Here is a 21,200-nt window from a genome sequence, read left to right on the forward strand (position 1 = left end):
CTCTGTATGTAATTACATATGTATGAGGCTAAATCACGTGCCCAGCCCTTATCACATAACCCAAATTTCCTAATTCGGCTAGCGGATATCGGTCTTCCGCATGTCTTGCCGTCAGAGAGCTTCATCACAGTCACCCAAAGACATTACAGCTCACTTCCCTTGATCACCGCAATATCTACACCTATAATTGAGGCCCCAGCATTGAAACACCCGGCCTTTTACTTTCCCCCTCCTCGGGAATCTGTTCCCACGCCCCCATTTGCCCGACAAACTCCCCTCCAACGCGCGAACCGACGTGTTTAACCCGACAGTCTCGTTGCCGACACCGTAACCATGGCGGCGCAAGCGGCGTTAATCGCCGATACCATCACCGGCATGAAGCGGGCCTTGCGCAGAGAGCGTGAAGGTAAGTTACCGATCAACAGTCTACATTTTCAAGCAGAATTATTTTCTGACGTCTTTCTTCACCAGATAATGGCCCGGACGACCCGATCATGGCACCGACAAACCGAGGGAACAAAATGCATGCTAATGCTAAGTATGTGAGCGAGGGTGCACTGGGCTACATCCACGCCGAGGATTACTACAAGCAGGTGCGTGGTTTGCTGATCTCGGACTTGAGCGCTGTGGTGATAAGATGGGACTGGAATTTCATGAAGACTGACTTTTGACCGGTGATTAGAGAGTCGAGCACGCTGGTTATACGCGCTACATTCTTCAGCCAAACCCGGTTCGCTATGATTCAGAGGGAGACGAGCTTGATGAGGATGATGAAGATTCCGAGGCTGATGCTGCGGCTGCTGAAGAGAACCCGTTCTCTGGGATTGCGCTTGAGAGTGAGCTTTTCCCTTCCTTTTCTGAGTACTGTCTGTGGCTTCATGACTGATCTGTGTCTTTTTTTCCCTTCTCTTTCTAGCTCTTCTGTGTCCCCTGAAGCATCCTTCCGAACTCGCTACCCATCCTTCCATGTCCCAAGCATACACATCGCAAGCCCTGGAGAACATGACAGCGGCAGTTGAGCACAAGCTCCGCCAGGAACGGGCTTTGCTCTGGCGCGCCAGAAGCCTGCATAGGCAATTCCTCGGTGATAGCAGTTGGATGCCGTGTGGTGCTCTCGAGACGCCTAATGATCACTTGATCTTCGACCCCAGGCTTGCTAGTAATGCCCCGAGTGTATATGCCGGCCAGCAGGGCGCAAGCGGGACTGCCACTCCGTCTGCCACTAAGGATCTCAATGCCCAGGATGCAGCACAAAATGTACCTGCACCAACAGCCACACAAGACCCCCAGCCAGCACTGAATGGGACAAAAGCCCAGGCCAGTTCAACGTCAAATGACGTGGAAATGACCGAGGTCCCAGCAGAAGGCGAACTCACCAAGAACGGCCTGCAACTCAAATCAGAAGAGACCGATGCCACTGTCAAAGATCTCCCACCTCACCCTAACACCTCCACTCCCGCCCAGGAGAGCAACAACGGCAATAATAACGCAGCCGGGGCGAGCGCAAAACCCCCCAACGGGAAACAATATATGGACACAACGAAAGACGCCGATCCAGTCGACACAACGGAACTCAACGATGACACAGAACAAGACCTCGAAATGCACGACGGCTCCTCACCAGAACCCCCACGGCGAATGACAACGCGCGCACAAGCCAACGCAGTCAACCCCGAAAATGAAAACGGCTCCCCACTCTCCGACACAGCATTCCCACTCCCAACCCCACACCCTCTCTTCCTCGTCCCGGACAACATCCGCCCCGACCCGAACTACGGTCTCCCTGCCTCCGAAGCCGAGGAAACCCGCCGTCTGCTCTGGTCGTATATTCAGAAGCAGGAAGAGACGGTGCGCGGGGTTGAGCACATGCTCGATTCGCTGAATAGATCTTGCCGCATGAAAGCTGATGTACTGGAGTGGTGTAAGGCCGAGGGACATGTTGGTGAGATGAGTGATGGAGAGGACTGGTATGACCGTGAGCAGTGGGGACTTGCCGAGGGTGAGGATTTGAAGAAGGGGACTGATGAGGATGAGGTTGAGACTGTTGACGAGAGTCGGACACAGGGAAAGAGGGGGAGAGGAAGGCGGCAGTGAGGGATGGGCTGTTGGCAGTTCTATTTCTTTCTCTTTGATCTTGGTCTGGCATTGTCATGTCCTGGTCTCTTGCTTGCTGGTGATATGAACCCTACATACTACCCTGTCTCTGTTCCTCTGGGCTCTTTGATTCATGTGGCGTCGGTATATACCCTCATTTCTATAATAAACATGTTTTTTGGTTACTATGTCTGCGTTTAACAAGAAACCCTTCATTTATCTGTAAAAAAAAAAAGATAACAACTGGAACGTCCATGGCCATTCCAGCAGGGCACGCAAGTCCACCTGGAGAGGGACAATACGTGCATGGTGAGTCTGTCCTTTTCCTGCCCATGACAACCTTGGAGATCACAACCACCCCGTTCATGTCTACAACTGCAGACATTTTGGTATTTGAGCAACGGGCATTGATACTCACTGTCACAACCAGGTATCTGTATTTCTTCCCCTGGCATGGTCGAGCAATATCCTCTATGGGGGAATGAGTTCGGTTTAAGCTATTAGATTGACAGTCAAAATGACAGTCAATTTCCGACTCTTCCTTTTGATTCTGTTTCTCATCCAGGACTTCCATACCAAGACTCGGCAAGAAGTTATCAATGGGTATGGCAAGTCGTGGTTATCACGGCCTCATTTGAGAGAGAGTTAATTCGTTCCAGGTCGGCTTAGACCTGCGCCTTCACAGTCAGGACACTGGTTTACTGGTCTTGAGGATATCGGCGCGGTCTTTGTCCAGTCTCAACAGTACTGGTCGAATCTTCTCGGCATATACTGTGACAACATGGACTGGCGAATGTTTTCACATTCAAATTTCTTCTGGGTTCATCTACCAGGAGCAGTAGATGTTGAACAAGTTAAATGGTTTGTATTCGAGTATTGGATGCGCTTCTTCTGTAGATATTTTCATCTCCCCAGTCGCAACTTCACTTGAAGCTCTTCTGTTTCAAGTGGGTTTCATATGCTTTTCCCTTCTCCTGCCTTTTCAATCTTCTCTTTTTTTTTCTTTTTTTCTTTCTTCTTCGTGGGGCACAGAAACACGAAATATCCCAGCCCTAGCTGAGCCATTGCTTGATCTCTTCATTTTCTCGTGGTATAGCAAAACTAACTACCCCGAGCATCCTGACCAGTCAATAGCTCCGGTGAAAGCAACTCGAGGGTAACCGGTAGAAGCAATTGACTGGTCCATTGATGTGCGAGCTCACCGAGCCTATGAAGGGTGTGTATCTAGCTAGGGTTTGTTGGTTCTCGTATGCACGCGAGCATTCGGATGCGTTTAGCAGATCTTCTTGTCTCACAATATTTGTCAAGTGATAAGAGAAGTTCGATCGAAAAACGGTTGAAAATGGTGATTGGTGAAGTGAATCACCGTGGATGATGTGTTTGTCAGGGCTAGTTCTGTACATCTTTCAAAGATCACCTTGAATCTCAAGTGGTTTTCCAGTACTCCCTGATTGCGTGTTTCCAGCAATCCTGTTTCTTGGGTCCTATACATCGTGTTCTTCCAGGGTGGCGCTGCTGTCTGGCTCAACAAGGCAAGTTTATGATTCCCACCAGTGGTTCTAGGCTGGCTCATCCTAGCCAATGCCTAGGATATCTGGTAATGACCGAGCTCAGCTCTGAGCATGCTGGCTTGTTGTTTATTCTATAGGCTGGGTCATCATGGCCGACGTCGATTTGAGGTCATCACAGACGAACCACAGCGCAGACCCACCCAATATGATCCTGGCCGCGAAGCTCTTCCTCGCACCTTTGGGGATAGGGAAGGGTGGTAATGATTCGCAGTGGAAAAATCACTGAAGACTTTTCTATTGATCGAGCGAAGGTCTCTAGGGTTGTGGTACGTGGAGCCGACGTCGTTCCGGAAACACCACAGGGGAATGCAAAGCACAAGGCAAACCCCCAGCGTGATCCTCGCCGTGAAAATCTTACTCTCACTCCAGAGTAGAGAAGGTAAGCGAGGGGTATCGGTAGTTCCTGATGAGCTTTATCACTCGAGTGTTTTCATAGGGCGAGGTGTGGAGGTTCTTGGTTTAGTCCGCCCCAAGGGATCGAAGAATGCCATGCCCCACACATTTGATAAGTTGAAAGTCTTTTGCATTTCATTTGGTCCTTGATTGCCTTTCTCGCTCAAGCTTTAGGTCCCAGCTGCCACCTAGGTAGCTAGTGCAATTGGCGACTGTAGTCATAGTTTGCTTCGTCGCAGTTGACTGGGCTGTTTCGCTGAAGTTCAAGCCTCATATATAGCTCTTTTTATTTTCGTAGAATCTGTACATATTAGCTTGGTTCATTTACGATATCTTCCCGGGGGAGCCTTTATTTCATCCTTACTTACTTGTGAGGGTAGATAGATAGAAGGTTGAGCCGACCATGCTTCACTTGGTTTGTGATATCAGTAATCCCAGGGACCAATATTAGCAAGATTCCGACAATTCGCACCCTGGCTCTTGCTTGGGTTATGCTGAAGCTTGATGCCTGGGGGGTTGATGACCGGAGAGAGGAAGAGAAGTTAGACGTGAATATATGGCCTCAAGAAATTACGAGGAGCCACTAATATCTCTCGAATATTTTTGTCGCATTGAGGAATTCACAATTAAAATGTGGCCGAGGCGAAGACACTGCGTAGTATAAAGCTCAGTCTTTTGGCCTAATAGATAGATAGTCTTCAGGATCATACTGTATCTTTATCACCTAAATCGTTGGTGAACCGATTACACATTTCTCGATGGTCGAAGCGTATGTAAACTATTAGGTTAAGAGAAATATGTACATCGAAATAACATAAAATGAAACATCGTAGATAGATATCCACTGGAGCATTATTTTGCGTAGATATCTCTCGCTTTGCTCTAGACCAGGTGAACCCTTCTACAGCTCCTTGTGCATCCTCGTCACAAATGAGCCACAGAGGTCTACTGATTCACAGTTGTACTGCAGTTTTGGCGCGATGGGTTGATTGAATTATATCTTTTGTAGTCGCGTAAGGGAAATCACAGGGGGGCCTTGTCCTGTTCTACTCATCCCCAGTATCAAGGACAAGGCCAAAGGTCTATCGTCTACAGGTCCAGCGTCGTTGAAGATTTGGGTGCGTCCGTGTGCTGGAAACTTGTCGCGGGCAACCCCAGACTTTTGGGTGCCTAGTTGTTTGGAGCAATCTGGCCTCTCTCTCTCTCGGCCTCTCTTTTGGTGTGCGGATTGTGGATGTTGAATGTCCCGGCCAATCCTGTTATACATTCAGGGCGCTTATTGCTTCTTGCCGCCCTGCTTCTTGGCACGCTCACGCTCACGCTTGGCGTAGATCTCAGCAGTGAAAGGACTAGAGACAGTTAGTTTAGTTCTAGGAGAGCTTCAAAAAATGACTACTTACTCTTCCCAGCCAAGAGCGAACCAGTACAGGACAAAGACCTGGGCGGTCAAAAGAATACCAGCAACCTTGCCGTGGTACAGAGCAACACCGAGGAAGTTCAAGGTGCTGCCCCAGTACATCGGTGAGCCAGTCACGTTGAAAGGGAACCCGGTGACGGGAGCGTCCATGAGAATACCGAAGTAGTCGCCAAGGTAGGTACCAGTCACGCCAAGAGCCCACATGCTGGAGAGAACCAGGACCGAGCCGATAGCAAACAAGACACCTCCAACGATCGGTTGGTGGACAGGAGCGTAGAAGGGTTGGTCAGCTAGAGCAAGTTGGTAGACATGGTCACGGAGAATTCCGAGCGAAAAGATGGTTACTGCAAGGAAATAGCAGCCATTGTACGCGCCTCCGAAGATGCGGGTCAAGAAGTGGTTGCGGTACTCTGTTCACCGGTTAGCCAAGGTCGAATGCAACAGTTCTCGGGTGGAGTCGGCACCTGCGCGGGCAACAATGCTAGAAAGTTTCAGGTTAGCTATGGTCCGACATAATCATTGCCATGGTAGTTTTATTAACCGTGATGGACACTCACTTCCAGAAAATTGGGTTAAAAGCAATTGTCGCGGCAGACCCTATTGGGGGTCAATCACATGCAAATTGTTGAGATGTAGAGAGAGACCAACTCACATAGTAAAGGTTTAGAGGAAAAATCGATAAAATCCGTAAGAGAGGCCATGGTGAAACTGAAACCCGATTTACTAAGAGTTGGGGAGGAAAAAGAAGAAGAAGAAGAGGGGAAAGATGGAGGTGACTGTTGGGCCCCGGATCAAACAGCTTAAGTAAACAAAAGTGACGTTCCTCCCCGGTCACGGGATGTTATCTCTTTGCTTGGCTTTTTTCATGCTTCTACAGCTGAGATCCACGTTATCTCTGACTTCTAGGGGCTTTGTACCATATATTGACTTCATCCTAGACACTTGATACCAAACGAGAGCTTCTCCGCACACCAGGCCCAGTTAACCCGTACGATGCCGAGCTGTTCGCTCCCAAGTTCCCGGGAGTGATCGTTATGAGCCGTGGAGATCTAACAAGAGTGTGGGGAGAATGGCCCTTAGTCGACGCGACCTAGTTCTGGCGGGCGTCGGCGTATTCATCGCTTGGGGTCTTGTGGTTCGCTGGCTGCCAATCCTCCGTTATCTAGGATATGCCGTGACGCTGGGCGCCGTCCTATCTTCGGTGGGTCTTTTAGGACTTGTCACATTGACAATCCGACACCAGAATGACAAAGTCAATACCAAGAACGTTTCAGTGGCTTTCATAAAGCCCAATCAATGGCCAAAGGAAGTGGTGAATGTCCGCCGGAGCTCGCGATACCGGCCCCGGCCACTCTACCCTCAGTCCTTTGTCGTATCGGAAGGGATTGACGAACTTCTGTCTTTCATCACCCGAGACTTTGTTTCCTCATGGTACCACAGTATCAGTCCAAACCCAACATTTGCCAATGAGATTGATCGAACGATTCGTGTCGCCCTTGAAAACCTCCGGGATAGGTTGGCTGCGGAGGACATGGTCTCGCTGATCGTATCGCGCATCTTTCCTATCATGACATCGCACCTCAAGGAATTTGATGTTGCCGAGCGTTCTGTGCGGGGGCGCAATCTCAGTCGAAATGTGACCGAGTCTGAAGAGCTTGATTTGGCCATTGCAAACAAATACCGTGAAGGTCGCTTACATCCTGCTGTTGCAACCTCTGCATCCGATCAAAAAACTGTCCAACAGGATTACTTGCGTAAGCTCGCAGTTGGCCTTTTACCCCAGCTATTTCCGGAAAGCGTGCTGAACAGTCGAATTGTGTCGGTTCTGATTCGCGAAATTATCTCGTGCGCTGTGCTTATTCCGATAGTCACTTCATTGTCAGATCCAGACACATGGAACCAGTTAATGGAAGCATATGGCCGTACAGCTTTGCAGGACCGAAAGACTGTACGCAAACTGCGCGCGGCTTTGGATCAGCATGCATCACCCGCACCCAAGTCCAAGCGTGGGCAACCATTCCCACGACTGTCAGCAACCGATTCAGAGCGAGCCTTTGAGCGTTTTGTGAGGGCAATTAGGAAATGTAATAACCTCTCCGACGCCCGTCGGTTCCGTGCCCTCGTTTCCAGTCAATTGAAGCAAGAGAGTGTCGTCGAGGGCCAGGATCAGGTCTATCTGAAGCGTCTAGAAACAGGGAAACGTGTTCTTGATCAGAAAGTGGCGAAACTTGCAAAACCTGGCGAGGACTCCCATGTACCTCCTGCACTAGACCTTCGACCCGAGATCCCATCTAGAACGCATGAAACGTCACTGGTTGACGTGATGCACAGCGCGTCTGGGCTTTCTTATTTCATGGAGTTTATGGATCGTCAAAAGCTGATGTCGCTTGTTCAATTCTGGATTGTTGTAGATGGACTCCGCAACCCACTCGAAGATGACTTTGGAGATGAGGCAGTGCCCACTTCATTAGCATGGAAACCAGCCGACCGAAATGACCTAGCTCTCATCAGTGAATCCTACCTCTCAAAGCCAGAGCTAAAGGTCTCTGAAGAGTCTCGCCGAACAGTCAAAACTTTCCTGAGTGCAGGAAAGCGTGCCACCCCAGAACAATACCGAAATGCGCGAATGGTGGTTTTGACAACCCAGTCTGCCATTCTAGAGCATCTCCAAGATACATATTATCCGAAATTCAAGGAATCTGATCTATACTGGAAGTATCTTGCGTCCGATGAAGCATCTGCTGCGCAGGCGCCAGTTCGTCAATCCTCTCCCATATCGGTTTCTTTTGAGACTCCCGAGAGACGACCTCTCCCCCATTTGCTATCACGAACCACCTCCCAACCTGGATTGAGACCATCCAAAGACCTTCGACGAGCCGCAGTCTCGTCTAGTGATATGCGGGGCATAGGAAAATTGTTTGATGATGATGATTCACCCCGACGATCAATAGATTCAGAACGGTCTGCTCAGCTTTTTGACGATGACTACGACACCGACAATCTTGCCACCTCCACCCATAGTTTGGGCAAGGATTCCCAGAATGGCGAGAATGATGCTAGCCAGAGCCAAAGCCAAGTCCTCGAGACGATGGAGGCAGCGCTCAATGATATCATTACCAATGAGCCGAAAAATGGAAGAATCGAAGACCTCAAAGGAGATGCTGGCGGTCTATTCGGACCGGAGCGTCCTGTTCGCTCGTCGCGCAGCTCGTCCGAAATTCCCCAGGCTGACAACAGGAATGAAAAAACCAAGAAGAGCATCGCATCGCTTGGTCTGGTGGATCATGCGTCGCGACTTGGGGTATTTGACGACGACTTATTTCCGGATCAACAGAAATTCATCGAAGATGAATACGAAGAACCAGACGGCGTGGACGAAAAAGACCCAGCAGATGAAGTGCACGAAGCTGCGCCGGGTGACTTGGGTCTAACGGAGGCGGTCGAGGCACTGTCGGTGGATATCGACAAGCTTGCAGCCCAGGACGCCGTGGTCCAAGCATTGACACGCAAAGCTGAACTGACAAACAATACGGCAGAACTGAGAATCCTGCGCAAATCCAAAGCCAGCATCCAGCGCGAAATGCACCGCAAGGAAATGCAGCGGCAGCAATACATTCTTCAGGAAAGCGATAACAGCCTGTTTGGGCGATCGACCGTTAGCCTCAAGTCTACCGTCGTGGGCAAAGATGAGCACGATGGCCGCGAATTCGCAATGTGTAAGAGAACTTTCTAAAGTACCGGTGGTTGTCTCAGGCTAACTGATTATCTTAGACGTCGTGGAGGTTCAAAGAAATGCCGGCGAACAAATGCCCGCTGCATCGTGGGTCATTGCACGCAGATACAGCGAGTTCCATGATCTGCATCAAAAGCTACGCCAACGCTATCCCTCCGTCCGGCACTTGGAATTCCCCCGGCGACGCGTCGTTATGAAGCTACAAAAAGAGTTTCTTCACAAACGGCGACTTGCTCTCGAGGCCTACCTGCAAAATCTCCTGCTCCTACCAGAGGTATGCCGCAGCCGCGATCTACGTGCATTCCTCTCCCAGCGTGCCATCCTGCCCCGTAAGGACAACGCCCGCGACAATGAAGGTGAAACCAAAGACCTTGTCACGCGCATCTACAACTCTGTCGCAGACGGTATGGATGACTTCCTCGGGAATTTCGGCGTCCTAGACCAACTATCTACCGCTGGCCAGAACCTCATCTCAGCCGCCACCCACCAAGCCAACAGTACGATAGCCCCAGACTCCAGCCTCGCAACCGAAGACGCCGTTACAGCCGCTGAAGCTGAAGCGGAACTAAACGCCTTCGAAGACCGCGAGGTCGAGCCATTCATCAAGCCCATCTGCGATCTCTTCCTCGAAGCCTTTGAGTTGAACCGTGGCAACAACTGGCTGCGCGGCCGTGCCGTCGTCGTCGTCCTACATCAGCTCCTTGGCGGAACGATAGAGCGCAAGGTCCGCGAAGGAGCGCGTGGCCTGGTACAGGATGACTCGCTTCTCAAGTACCTTTCTCTCGCTCGCGATACCCTTTGGCCCGGCGGCGTGCTCCGCAAAGCCCCTCCTCGTTCGGCGGCAGACCGTCTCAATAGTCGTGCCGAGGCTACTGTGGTCTTGGCTACCCTCATCCCGGATCTAGCAGGTAATGTCGTCGGTAGAGCTAATGCACAGGCTGCTGCCCGTCGCATCTTTGCTACGCTCAATAACCAACATTTGAACACTCATCTTGTTTTTACGATTCTTGACGAGATCGTCTTAGTTCTCTTTGGGAGTTCGGGTCGTCGATGAGAAGTGAATACCATGACCCTCACAGTGTACCCATTACTGTATATGCTTACCATATCTACATAATAAACCAAATCTGTTTAAATAGCCCTGCCAAGTAAATGATCTATCACGTGTAATAAGGCTCAATTGTGCCCTGGTAACAAAGAGCTGAGTTTCAAACAGTTCAGCTTCTCCCCCTGAATTCTTCTTCTCAATGACTTCTCTTCAAACCCCAACCCAATCTCGCGCCCTCTCCATCCCCGAAATCTTCGAACTAATCCTCCTCAACCTGGACATCCGCACCCTCCTCACAAAAGCAACTCGAATCTGTCACACTTGGTCCCATTTCATCAATTCCTCCCCACGCATCCAATGGACCCTATTCTTCCGACCCCTCGACAATGCATTGAATAAACCAAAGATCCAGAACCCATTGCTGGCAGAGACCTTCCCATCAATCTTCCATCAGTCCGGGTCTAGCAATGGAGGAAGTACTAAATATAACGATACCGATGTCGATACAGCAAATGAAGACACCACCTCTAATCTCACATTCACCACCTTCGACATGGTCCGGAATCCGCACAAGTGGGACGCATACATCAGACCAGAAGCCAGTTGGCGCCGTATGCTAGTCCAGCAGCCGCCCGTGTATACGGTGTCACTTCTGAGAAGTAATGTCGGTCATGGCGGACAGTATTTGTATATTTATGAGGCATTGGTGAGTGTCCAGCTTCTGTTTCTTTACATAATATATACATAATTATAACTACATACATAATGTATCCTTCCGGGGGGGGGGGAAGAACCCTAGCTGACATTCGTAATCTACCCCAAGGACGACCAAAAAGAACCAGCCGGTGGCCTGCGAATGGATATCGTCTTTGAAGCACTGGTCTTCGGTGATAGGTGGGATCAGGATGAATACTCCGCGACGAAGATGGTCTGGGGACGGGAACGCCTCCCTCAACAGGTTCGGGGGGACTTGGAGCTTTTTGGTATCCCGGATCTGGATTTGATGTTTTATACTTGGTTAGGAGAGACATCCAAGGGTCGTTATTATCAGGCAAGTTTGGAAGTGGAATGTGATGTTGCGAAGGAATGTGATGTGGTGAAGAATGTCAAGGCGGCGTATACTAGGCTGGACATGAAGCCGAAGTACTCGGATGAGAGTTTTTTGAGAGGACGGAAGACTTGGGGGTCACTGTGGGACTAGTTTGGAATTGGGGTATAGGGGATAGATATCTTTTCTCATAGATCTATATGGGGCATGCCCGGTATAGTGTGGCATGTCCACTTGGACTTCAGTCTCTAGGTGGGTTTCTAGATGTTAGATATTCCCATCTACATCTACCATTGGAGACAGCCTTCAGGAATTACTTGATTCGATCTCCACTAGGCGTCAGAAGGAGTGAACGGCACATACCGGTCCACCCAGGGTAGATACATAAGCCGAGCCAGATTGAAATGACTGAAATAAGATAGACAAGATAGAAAGCAAAATACGAAAATCTCCCTCGCGCCCTAATTCTTGTTTCTACGGAAAACGCAGTGAACACAGAACAGCGGGACTGTGGAAAAGCAGAAGAGAACAAAAGTCAAATCGCGTCTTGCAGAGGGGAGTCAATAGTCCCCCGTAAGAACATCCATTATGATGATTGGTAAGTGAAGGGATGAGAGAGCAGAAGAAATTGGGGAGGGCATCCGGGGACATTGGTCTGTGTTCACGTTGTGAACCAACCCGGGTTGGATGGCGCTCATGCCAATCTATGCCTCATCCTTGGACTTCTTCTTGTTCTTTTTGCTTGGCTGTGGTGCACCCTCCTTCTTCTGGTGCACGATCAACCGGGTCCAGCACTCTTCCTTGTCCCACTCAAAGCCCGCAAGGTAGGGTTTGTCAAGTTCGTCATCCGCCTAGCGGTGTCACGTCAGCCATCATGACCTTTTCTGTCTGTATAGAAACACTGACCTTCTTCTTGAACTGTTTGTAGATGGCATCTAACGCGTCCTTGATTGTGACGCCCTTGAGGTTCCGAGCGGTGACCTCTAGGCCGAGGGGGAAGTGTAGGTCAATCTTCTTGACGGGTGGGTTGACGAGGAACATTTTGAGGATGTCCTTGTCCTCGATGGTTGAAGGGGAGGTGTTGAGTTTCCTGGATTGCGGTCAGTGAGACTGATCTGTGTATGAGGAATTGAGATGAGGTACGGACCACCCAGTCTTCTGTGTTTCGATTGGTAGGGTCAAGTCCAGCTTTTGCCGTTCTGAACGGCTCTCAGTATGGTTTCCCCGATTGAATTGAGAGTACTTACCCAGATCGTTGATGTTCCAGATACCTTCAACCGTTGACGAGGTCCGCTTGTGGGTCTTGTGCTTGACCTCCTTCTCAATAGGCTCAGGTTTCTCATCGGATATGTCTAAGCCAGCGATGGCAGAATCAACTTTGGTTAAAGGAACAGACATGGTTGCAGGTGATCAAGATGAGAAATGGTTTGAGATGGGAGTAATATAGATGAATCAGGAGATGAATCAGGAGATGAATCAGGGAGGGAATCAGGAGATTGGAAGAGAAAGAGAGAGGGGAAATAGAACAGGTGACCAAGGTTGAGGGGGTACAATGTCATGGATGTCATGTTACTTGCCTTTTCATTCTACATATAACCATTACTAACCACTCACCACTCACCACCACTACTAACCATTACGAACCATTACGAACCATTACGAACCATTACTACTAACCACTACTAACCACTATTCACCACTGTTATACCATCCTCATTACCTATAAATATCAATATAAAATGAGCCCGGCCTCCCCGGACTTCAACGTCAATCTTAGCCTTAGTGCTGCACCCCGCATTTGTCTCCACTTAACGGCAGATCACGCTTATATTGGCTAGAATATTCTTATATCGCTTAGATGACCTATATGAGCTATATTAACGTATATTTCTCTCTCTATTATATGATTTTATCACTTGGATGACCTAAATATTAACGTCTCTTTGATCGATTTTATCACCTGATGATTACATCACACCACCTCCTATTATCATTTAACAAGGTGCATGGTGGCAACACCTGCAATATTAACCTTGAATTTTCCCTCTTTACAGCGTTATTAACCTTTCTTTCTCACATTATTACTTCATTCCCCGAAATATTCCCACTACAAGACATTCCTATGTCCAATCTCTTGGACTAGAAAGATATAAAGGCATTGAACACTCAAATTCAAATTCGTTGCACATATTTGACCATTTGACTAGAAATCCACTGAGAAAATGAGTAGAAGATTTTAGGCCCACTTAATGACTACACGTAGGGTATAAATAGACATTGGTATAGACATGATCATGCCAAGAAAACGAATTTCGAACTCAAGTCGTATTTTTTTAACCAGCTCTCTAGATGCCTCAAGTATGACCATTGAGTAAAGCCCCAGGATTGTCTGTCAAAATGATCTCCAAACGGATAACTGCAGTCCGGCAATGCTGCCTATTAGGCATGAGCTCTCGTGGCCTCCATGAACAGCTACATGGCTATAGTTTCTGTCTATAGGAGGGACTTACATATAAAGGGTCCAGTACACCAGAGTAATTCCAACCAAAATACAAAAGATAAAGTAAACTGAAAGAGCAATAAATTCGAGTGAAGTATAAAATCCACAAACACAAAGGCGGTGAGGTATATTTTCTGCCGGCGTCGCGCATCGCTTTCTGTCGAGCTACAATTATCATATCATCGACTTCCCTGTCTCTTCCTTCCTCCATTGGGCTCGACTTTTCCTTCTCTCCTGCATGACTCCTCAGCTGTGAATTCAGCTTTGCCTTTGTTTCTGTTTGCAATCTTTCAATCCCTCGATACCCCTTCGCCATATCACACCTCTCGCGCCCTTTCAAATGTCACTTTTCGGCGCCGGCGCGACGGCACCTGCGGCGGGCCAGACAAACACCACCGGCGACATTTCCAAGGACGTCGCCCTCAACACTCCCCCCGAGGATGGCATCTCGGATCTCCGCTTCTCGCCTACCAGCGAACACCTAGCCGTGTCCTCGTGGGATAAGAAAGTCCGCATCTACGAAATCAACGACCAGGGACAAAGTGAAGGAAAGGCACTCTTCGAGCACGAAGCTCCAGTGCTGAACTGCTGCTGGTCTCCAGTAAGCTCACATCCCATCTCCCCCTATCACTCCCATATTCCCCCCCACAACCCAAGTCCCATGCACAGAAACTAACCTTTTTTTTTTCTCCCTCTCTTCTAGGATGGAACCAAGGTCGTCGGTGCCGGTGCCGACAAGGCAGCCCGCATGCTCGATCTCGGCTCAGGCACGACAACCCAAGTTGCCGCGCACGATGCCCCCATCCGAAGCTGCCATATGATCCCCAATCCCTCCGTGGGCGGATCCCCACTCCTGATCACCGGCTCGTGGGACAAGACCGTGAAATACTGGGATCTGCGCCAGTCGACCGCAATCGCCTCCGTCGAGTGCCAGGAGCGTATCTACACCATGGACGTCAAGAACAAGTTGCTTGTCGTCGGCACCGCAGACCGTTACATCAATATCATCAACCTCGACCAGCCCACAAAGTTCTACAAGACCATGCAATCACCCCTCAAGTGGCAGACGCGGGTAGTCAGCTGCTTTTCCGATGCCTCGGGCTTCGCTGTCGGCTCCGTCGAGGGCCGCTGTGCTATCCAGTACGTCGAGGAGAAGGATTCCGCCTCGAACTTCTCCTTCAAGTGCCACCGTGAAACCCCGCCTGCGAACCGCGATGTCTGCAATATCTACTCCGTTAACTCCATCACTTTCCACCCAATCCACGGTACCTTCAGCACTGCCGGTGCCGACGGTACTTTCCACTTCTGGGATAAGGATGCGAAGCACCGTCTCAAGGGCTACCCCGCCGTCGGAGGCCCCATCACTGCTACCGCTTTTAACCGTACTGGAAATATCTTCGCTTACTCCGTTAGCTATGACTGGAGCAAGGGTTACTCTGCCAATACCCAGCAGTCTACCAACAAGGTCATGCTGCACCCTATCGGACCCGATGAGACAAAGCCCAGACCGAGCACGCGCAAGCGTTGATTTGGACCTGAGCTCTTTCTTTTCTTTTCTTTTTGCGTGGGATGGGGGGATTTCTTCGCCGATCGCTTTCGTGTCCCATGGCTACAACGAGCATGTAATGAAATTTTTACCATATCGGCGTGTTTTGATTAAGTGCAAATGGGATTTTCTTTTTTTTGCTAGCCTGGCTATGAAAATTTCTTGGAATGACCTTGAAGATGTAGTTCAGTATTGTGACAGTTCACTGTAGATAGAGATGCTAGAGCTGAATGGAATAGACGAGGCATACGGAGTACAAGATCAAGACATACTATTCTATCAGGCTATCGAAAACAAAACACCTTCATTGCATCCATGCGTATGATAGCTATAAAAAGCAGGTCCCTAAGATTCGAGTTCAATATGCCCAGAATATGATCCCCCGTTCGTGACCCGTGCACAACATCTCTCATACAGAACCATAAAAAGCAAGCCCCCAACAACGCGCCTTGCATGTATTTTTCTCATCTAGATCACCCTGTTGTGTCGAAGATCTTACGAGGTAGGCAGAGTAACCTGCGCCACTCCATCGGCAATCTTCTCAACAGCCTCATCATTCTTGCCCTCGGTAGTAACGGAGACCTTCTCTGCACCACCCTTAGCAGAACCCTCAACACCACCTTCAGGGGCACCAGCACGGCCCTTCTCCTTCTTCTCCTTCTTCTTGGCCTTCGCAGCAGCCTTCTTCGCGGCAAGCTTGGCAGCATCCTCCTCCTTCTTCTTCCGGTCCGCCTGCGACCCACCAAACATCTCACGCCACTCATCCGCCTTCTTGGGATCAATACGTGTGAACAGGTAAGCCGGCTTGCCGATCTTGTGACCCGCCTTCAGCGAGGTAGGCTTCCAGCCGGACTCGATATCTTCCAAACTGGGGATGTACTGGAAGGGTGCGTTCAGCTGTTCCAGAATCGACTTCGAGGTTGCCGGCATGTACGGCGAGAACACGCTGGACAGCAGATGGATCAGGTTGAGCACTGTACCAACAACGGCGGCAGCGCGCTCGGGCTCGTTCGCAATGAGCGCGTTATCGAGTCGGTTCGCTTGGATCAGTCCATTACCCGCCTCGGCGATGCGCATGGCAGTCTGCACTCCGGCGCGCAGGTGAGCGCCTTCTAGGTCTTCGTGGTACTGGCGCAGGTGTTCGGTGACTTCGTCCAGGAATGGGTTGAAGGTTTCTGGCACGGTGAATTCCGGAATGGTGGAGCCGTAGGAGGCAACGACGAGCTTGATGACGCGGTTGACGAGGTTGCCCAGCTTGGCGAGGAGCTCGCCGTTGTTGCTGTCCACAAAGGGAGCCCACTCGAACTGAGTATCGCCGGTCTCGGGGCGGTTCTTCAGGAGGAAGTAGCGCCACACGTCGGCGGAGACGCCGGTTTCACGAGCGTTCGTGCCGAACACACCCACGCCGCGCGACTTGCTGAACTTACCGCCTTCGTAGTTGAGGTACTCGGTCGTGCTCAGGTGGTGAAGCATAGTCCACTTATCCCTCGTGGCAATCTGTGTGCCGGGGAAGATCACGCTGTGGAAGGGTACGTTGTCCTTGCCCAAGAACTGCCACAACTGCACATCCTCCGGATTGCGCCACCACTTCTCCCAGTCATCTGTGTAGTTGGCTGTGATCGAAGGGTAGCCGATGCAAGCCTCAAACCACACGTAGAGAACCTTGTTCTCGTATCCCTCCAGCGGGACGGGAACACCCCACTTCAGGTCTCGGGTGATACCACGCTCTTTCAAGCCCTCCTTCAACCAGGACTCGGTGATAATGCGCGAATTTCTAGGCCAGTTACCCTTCTCTATAGCAGGGTGGACCCATTTCTCGATCTCCGGTTGGAGCTTGTCGAGCAGGATGTGGATGTGTTTCGTCTCGCGGCGGACAGGGGCGGCGCCATCGAGCTTGCAGCGCGGGTTGATGAGATCAAAGGGATCGAGGAGGTGGCCGCACTTGTCGCACTGGTCTCCACGGGCATCATCGTAGTGGCAGCGGGGGCATTCACCCTCCACGAAACGATCAGCCAGGAATGAGCCGTGCTTCTCGCAGTAGGGCTGTTCGGCGGTGCGCTCGCCGAGGAAACCGTTCTCGTGTAGGCGCTTAAAGATCGACTGCGAGATCTCAGTGTGCTTCTGTGTGGGTGTGCGACCGAAGTGGTCGAAGCCGATGTTGAACCATTCGTACACATCTTGGTGGATCTTGTTGTACTTGGAGCACAGATCCTCCGGGGACATCTTCTCCTCCAGCGCCTTGGTTTCGGTCGCGGTTCCGTATTCATCTGTACCGCAGATATACAGTGTGCGCCGACCACAGGCCTTGTGGTATCTATTGAGTAGCTGTTAGTTTCATGGCGCAATGCTATATATTCTGTGTTGGGTTGAGTCATACCTAGCAAATACATCCGCACTCAGCACGGAGCCCACGACGTTACCCAGATGGGGAACATTGTTCACGTAGGGCAAAGCGCTCGTCACGAGGATATTTCGCTCGCCGGCTTTAGGCAAGATCGGACCCGTCATCTTGTGTTGTTGAAGGGGAAACGTCTTTGTTGGAGGGGCAAAGGCGGGAAAATCAGAAAGTGGGCATCTCGTCACATGCCCCGCGCATATCAGGGAAAAAAAACGTTATCGATTGGACTCTTTCGGATTTGACTCATATCGATCTTCTTTATATCCACCATGGAGCACAATATTTTGGACAGTCTCCTTGATCTAGAGGAGCAATTCTACAATGAGGGATATGAGCTGGGCACCGCAGATGGAGCAGCTACCGGATATACCGAAGGCAGCGTTTTCGCCGTTGAGAAAGGCTTCGAGAAGTTTGTCGAGATGGGACGCTTGTATGGCAAGGCATTAGTCTGGGCGCAGAGACTTGACATGAAATCGTCCGAAGACACCGTATCGCAGGCGGATAGCACAACGGATACTCTTTCTCTTGATCCATCTATCTGCAAAGACATGCCCAGTCTCCCACCACACAGCACTCGACTAGCCAGGAATCTCCAGACGCTTCTTGAGCTCGTCGATCCGGCTACGCTGGACATGAGTAATACGGAGGAAGCTGTGAATGATGTGGACGAGCGTCTCAAAGGCGCCGCTACAAAGGCGAAGCTCATCCAACGCGCAATGGGCGAGCGTGAGGATTCGGCCACTCAGGTTGAACCCAAGGATATGTCGACTTCGGGGGATGGCAGCGGAAGCATCGAAGATATCAGCGCATTGAATATCCGTCACTGAGGGCTTGGTCATGCTTCGCAAAATCGGTAGGCATACCAGACGCTCGACTCCCGGACCCTACCGATACCCTCAGATTAGAGCGCAAAAAGGCCATCCTTCGTCAAGAACAAAGTACTCGCTTCGGTCAGCACGTGGAAAAGTGCTCCGGTTTTCGGAGCGCCATTCCAGAAAGCCTGAGAAAGGTCACTCGAGGCTCATTCTCCCAGTCTTGGGTTTACACCCTCCGAATACCAAAGCCTGTCGCTCGTTAGCCATTGAGAAACAAGAATTGGGCTCAATTGGCAGTCCGAATTTGACGCGCCAGATATTCAAGACTTGTGTACTATATCTTGGACAGCAAAGTAGAAAAGCCCCGAAGAATCTTCCCGGGCATTCTACTGATGGACGCCTGTGGTGTCCAGTGGTTTCATGCAAGACCAAATGCATTATTTACAATCATGTCTGAAGACCCAGAGCTTGCAGAGGGGGAAAAAAAAGGTCACGTTAATATAAATCATATCCTTTAGAAGTCATAATATAGAACAAATTCATCAAAAATTCAACTTTTTCTTTCAATCTTCAGTTATAATCAAAACAAATCCTACAGCTCAAGGCTGCGCTCAGCCATGGCCATAGCACCCTCTTTTGTCTTGTGGCCACCAATGAAGCCACTAGCGTGAACAAAGACCGCACCTTCGGGGATCTTGCTCTGGCCATTCTTCTCAGCCTCCGCAGCCATAACACCATCAAGGTCTTGGTCGCGGACACCACGCCACGCCTCAGGCAAAGGCTTACGAGACTCAAAGCTGCTTTCGGAGACGGAAACACACTGCACACGCCACTTGGCTCCCTCGGTAGCGTTCTCGGGGTACAGAACATAGTAGACCTGATCGGCGGGGTCAACCTCCTTGGATCCCGAAGCCTCAGCCTCGAAGTTGTAGAGGTGCTCCTTCCAGGGCACGCCGCCTTGAGGGAGGACAATGATGCGACCGGAGGGGTGGGTGTCCTTGCGCGCGGCGTAAGCGGAGCCGACGGTAGTGCGGGCAGGCATCCAGGACGTGCAGGCGTGGTGCATCTTGCGCGCGAAAGCGTTGCCAATGAGCGTGCTGGCACGTCCGAAGAGGCTGTCCTCGTCTTGGGGCTCGCCGGGCGGGCTGGTGGGATCTGGGTTGTTCATGTCACCGACCATCGAGGCCAGCGTGATGCCGCCGTTCTTGAAGCGCTTCTCGACTCCAGCGGCGGCAAGCGCAGCCTGGTCGTAGGCGGAGATGCCGTTGTCGTTGGCATCAATCGCTTCAATGAAGTCCGTGTACAGCTTCTCGTACAGCAGGTCTACGTCAGCGTGGTCCACAGGCAGGGACAGCTTCTGGGCGATGATCGCCTTGCCGAAGTGCATGTACACCAGGCCAGCAGAGGAGAGCTTGGTGGCGTGCTGCGGGAAGGTCGTTGAGAAGGTCCGCTGGTGGTGATCATAACGGTGGATGGCGGGGTCGTACACGCCGCCCACGTCAACGACGGTGTGGCATTTCTCCAACTCGGCTGGGTCGCGTGTGCGGATGAGAGGGGAGGAGGCGTATGTGGGGAGCAGGCGGAGGAGGTAGACGGCCAGGGCCTCGTCGGCGTGGAAGTGTCCGCTGTTTTTAGTCAGTATAAGAGCAGATTAAGCTAGAGTAGCAAATTTCAGGACATTACACTCACTTGTGTGTCCCGATCAGGGGGGACGAGGTCTTGAGCTTCTTTGCAACGTTTTCAGCCATTTTGAAGTAGTTCTTGAATCTGAACATGCAAAATGAAAGAGAATGGTCTAAAGGTCTTCATGTATTAATTGCTGCGCTCTGGCTGGTTGAGATTCTTATCAGCGTTTCTATATCGGGTTATCAGGGCTTGATAATAGGGCTGGAAGCTAGCATGTGACTAGGAGCTCTATTGGAAATGAGATCTATAAAATTTATTAGATCTATAAAGATGTGCTTGGAGAGACAGTGAATTTGATTAACATATGTCACGAGTTACAATTCCCACTGGGAGGCCTAAATGATGAACAGCATCAACGTTATGTAGATTAGCGTATTATAGTATAACAACTCTATGCATAATAGTTGTTTTTCTAGCTATCATCCCAACGACAGAACTATCAACGAGCTTTTCATACCTAGGAGGTGACTATAATGAGTCCCTTAGTATGGAAGGGGATCTTGGGGCCATGTCTTCTAGCAGACCACATCTTACGACTCCAATCTACGTAGGTTTTCTGTGACATGTTCTTAGTTGGGCTATCCTTGCATTCCCATGCTTGCCAGGTAAAGTAACGGAGGTCAAATAGGTAGAATATATAAAAAGTGGCTCAAGCATGACTAGAAAGGGGTACTAGGGGTCATTATCTTTGTTTCTAGCTCGGTAGCTGAAATATGTAGCTGTCGGCTAAAAAAGCCAAACATTGACTAGTTAGGTATATATAGTTATAACATGTTCTATATATTTCTATTTACCGTCGAAGAGCTGTCTATTCTGTATTAGAGTTAACCATGTCAACATAGTAGATATATATAAGGTATAAGAGGTATACTCCAGTACTAAGTAGTTGACATAAAAGATAGTTAACCAGAAACTGTTAGCCTTGGTTTCTAGTGTTTCTAGTGTTTCTAG

General features: G+C 50.1%; 10 protein-coding genes across 10 annotated transcripts; 6 read left to right on the forward strand and 4 right to left on the reverse strand.

The window, feature by feature from the left end:
• Nucleotides 1–18: 18 nt before the first annotated feature.
• On the forward strand, nucleotides 19–2,094 carry N7447_004488 (RXT2 domain-containing protein; the record flags this gene model as incomplete). The annotated part of the gene is made up of 5 exons (XM_057228763.1): nucleotides 19–110; nucleotides 312–406; nucleotides 472–593; nucleotides 683–836; nucleotides 917–2,094. 5 exons carry the CDS (start codon nucleotides 19–21, stop codon nucleotides 2,092–2,094), a joined length of 1,641 nt encoding a protein of 546 aa, XP_057088104.1.
• Nucleotides 2,095–3,753: 1,659 nt separating this feature from the next.
• On the forward strand, nucleotides 3,754–4,039 carry N7447_004489 (uncharacterized protein; the record flags this gene model as incomplete). The annotated part of the gene is made up of 2 exons (XM_057228764.1): nucleotides 3,754–3,862; nucleotides 3,894–4,039. 2 exons carry the CDS (start codon nucleotides 3,754–3,756, stop codon nucleotides 4,037–4,039), a joined length of 255 nt encoding a protein of 84 aa, XP_057088105.1.
• Nucleotides 4,040–5,231: 1,192 nt separating this feature from the next.
• On the reverse strand, nucleotides 5,232–6,176 carry N7447_004490 (bifunctional phosphatidyl-N-methylethanolamine N-methyltransferase/phosphatidyl-N-dimethylethanolamine N-methyltransferase; the record flags this gene model as incomplete). The annotated part of the gene is made up of 5 exons (XM_057228765.1): nucleotides 5,232–5,407; nucleotides 5,459–5,885; nucleotides 5,940–5,956; nucleotides 6,033–6,072; nucleotides 6,128–6,176. The coding sequence occupies 5 exons, from the start codon at nucleotides 6,174–6,176 to the stop codon at nucleotides 5,335–5,337; spliced, it is 606 nt and encodes a 201-aa protein (XP_057088106.1). The 3' UTR covers nucleotides 5,232–5,334.
• A 368-nt stretch (nucleotides 6,177–6,544) lies between these two features.
• Nucleotides 6,545–10,262, forward strand: rgsC (putative intermediate filament protein (Mdm1); the record flags this gene model as incomplete). The annotated part of the gene is made up of 2 exons (XM_057228766.1): nucleotides 6,545–9,191; nucleotides 9,247–10,262. The coding sequence occupies 2 exons, from the start codon at nucleotides 6,545–6,547 to the stop codon at nucleotides 10,260–10,262; spliced, it is 3,663 nt and encodes a 1,220-aa protein (XP_057088107.1).
• Nucleotides 10,263–10,455: 193 nt separating this feature from the next.
• N7447_004492 (uncharacterized protein) lies at nucleotides 10,456–11,457 on the forward strand (the record flags this gene model as incomplete). Its single annotated transcript, XM_057228767.1, has 2 exons — nucleotides 10,456–10,962; nucleotides 11,080–11,457. 2 exons carry the CDS (start codon nucleotides 10,456–10,458, stop codon nucleotides 11,455–11,457), a joined length of 885 nt encoding a protein of 294 aa, XP_057088108.1.
• A 551-nt stretch (nucleotides 11,458–12,008) lies between these two features.
• N7447_004493 (uncharacterized protein) lies at nucleotides 12,009–12,702 on the reverse strand (the record flags this gene model as incomplete). Its single annotated transcript, XM_057228768.1, has 4 exons — nucleotides 12,009–12,155; nucleotides 12,211–12,394; nucleotides 12,452–12,503; nucleotides 12,552–12,702. The coding sequence occupies 4 exons, from the start codon at nucleotides 12,700–12,702 to the stop codon at nucleotides 12,009–12,011; spliced, it is 534 nt and encodes a 177-aa protein (XP_057088109.1).
• A 1,442-nt stretch (nucleotides 12,703–14,144) lies between these two features.
• On the forward strand, nucleotides 14,145–15,332 carry sonA (putative nuclear pore complex protein (SonA); the record flags this gene model as incomplete). Its single annotated transcript, XM_057228769.1, has 2 exons — nucleotides 14,145–14,405; nucleotides 14,508–15,332. 2 exons carry the CDS (start codon nucleotides 14,145–14,147, stop codon nucleotides 15,330–15,332), a joined length of 1,086 nt encoding a protein of 361 aa, XP_057088110.1.
• Nucleotides 15,333–15,845: 513 nt separating this feature from the next.
• On the reverse strand, nucleotides 15,846–17,858 carry N7447_004495 (methionine--tRNA ligase MES1; the record flags this gene model as incomplete). Its single annotated transcript, XM_057228770.1, has 2 exons — nucleotides 15,846–17,664; nucleotides 17,728–17,858. 2 exons carry the CDS (start codon nucleotides 17,856–17,858, stop codon nucleotides 15,846–15,848), a joined length of 1,950 nt encoding a protein of 649 aa, XP_057088111.1.
• Nucleotides 17,859–18,017: 159 nt separating this feature from the next.
• N7447_004496 (Yae1 family protein) lies at nucleotides 18,018–18,575 on the forward strand (the record flags this gene model as incomplete). Its single annotated transcript, XM_057228771.1, has 1 exon — nucleotides 18,018–18,575. One exon carries the CDS (start codon nucleotides 18,018–18,020, stop codon nucleotides 18,573–18,575), a length of 558 nt encoding a protein of 185 aa, XP_057088112.1.
• Nucleotides 18,576–19,155: 580 nt separating this feature from the next.
• On the reverse strand, nucleotides 19,156–20,338 carry N7447_004497 (MYG1 family protein; the record flags this gene model as incomplete). Its single annotated transcript, XM_057228772.1, has 2 exons — nucleotides 19,156–20,188; nucleotides 20,253–20,338. The coding sequence occupies 2 exons, from the start codon at nucleotides 20,336–20,338 to the stop codon at nucleotides 19,156–19,158; spliced, it is 1,119 nt and encodes a 372-aa protein (XP_057088113.1).
• Nucleotides 20,339–21,200: the final 862 nt, after the last annotated feature.

The sequence above is a fragment of the Penicillium robsamsonii genome (genome assembly GCF_028829455.1).
Source record: "Penicillium robsamsonii strain IBT 29466 chromosome Unknown utg000002l_segment0_segment0, whole genome shotgun sequence".
NCBI classification, from domain to species: domain Eukaryota; kingdom Fungi; phylum Ascomycota; class Eurotiomycetes; order Eurotiales; family Aspergillaceae; genus Penicillium; species Penicillium robsamsonii.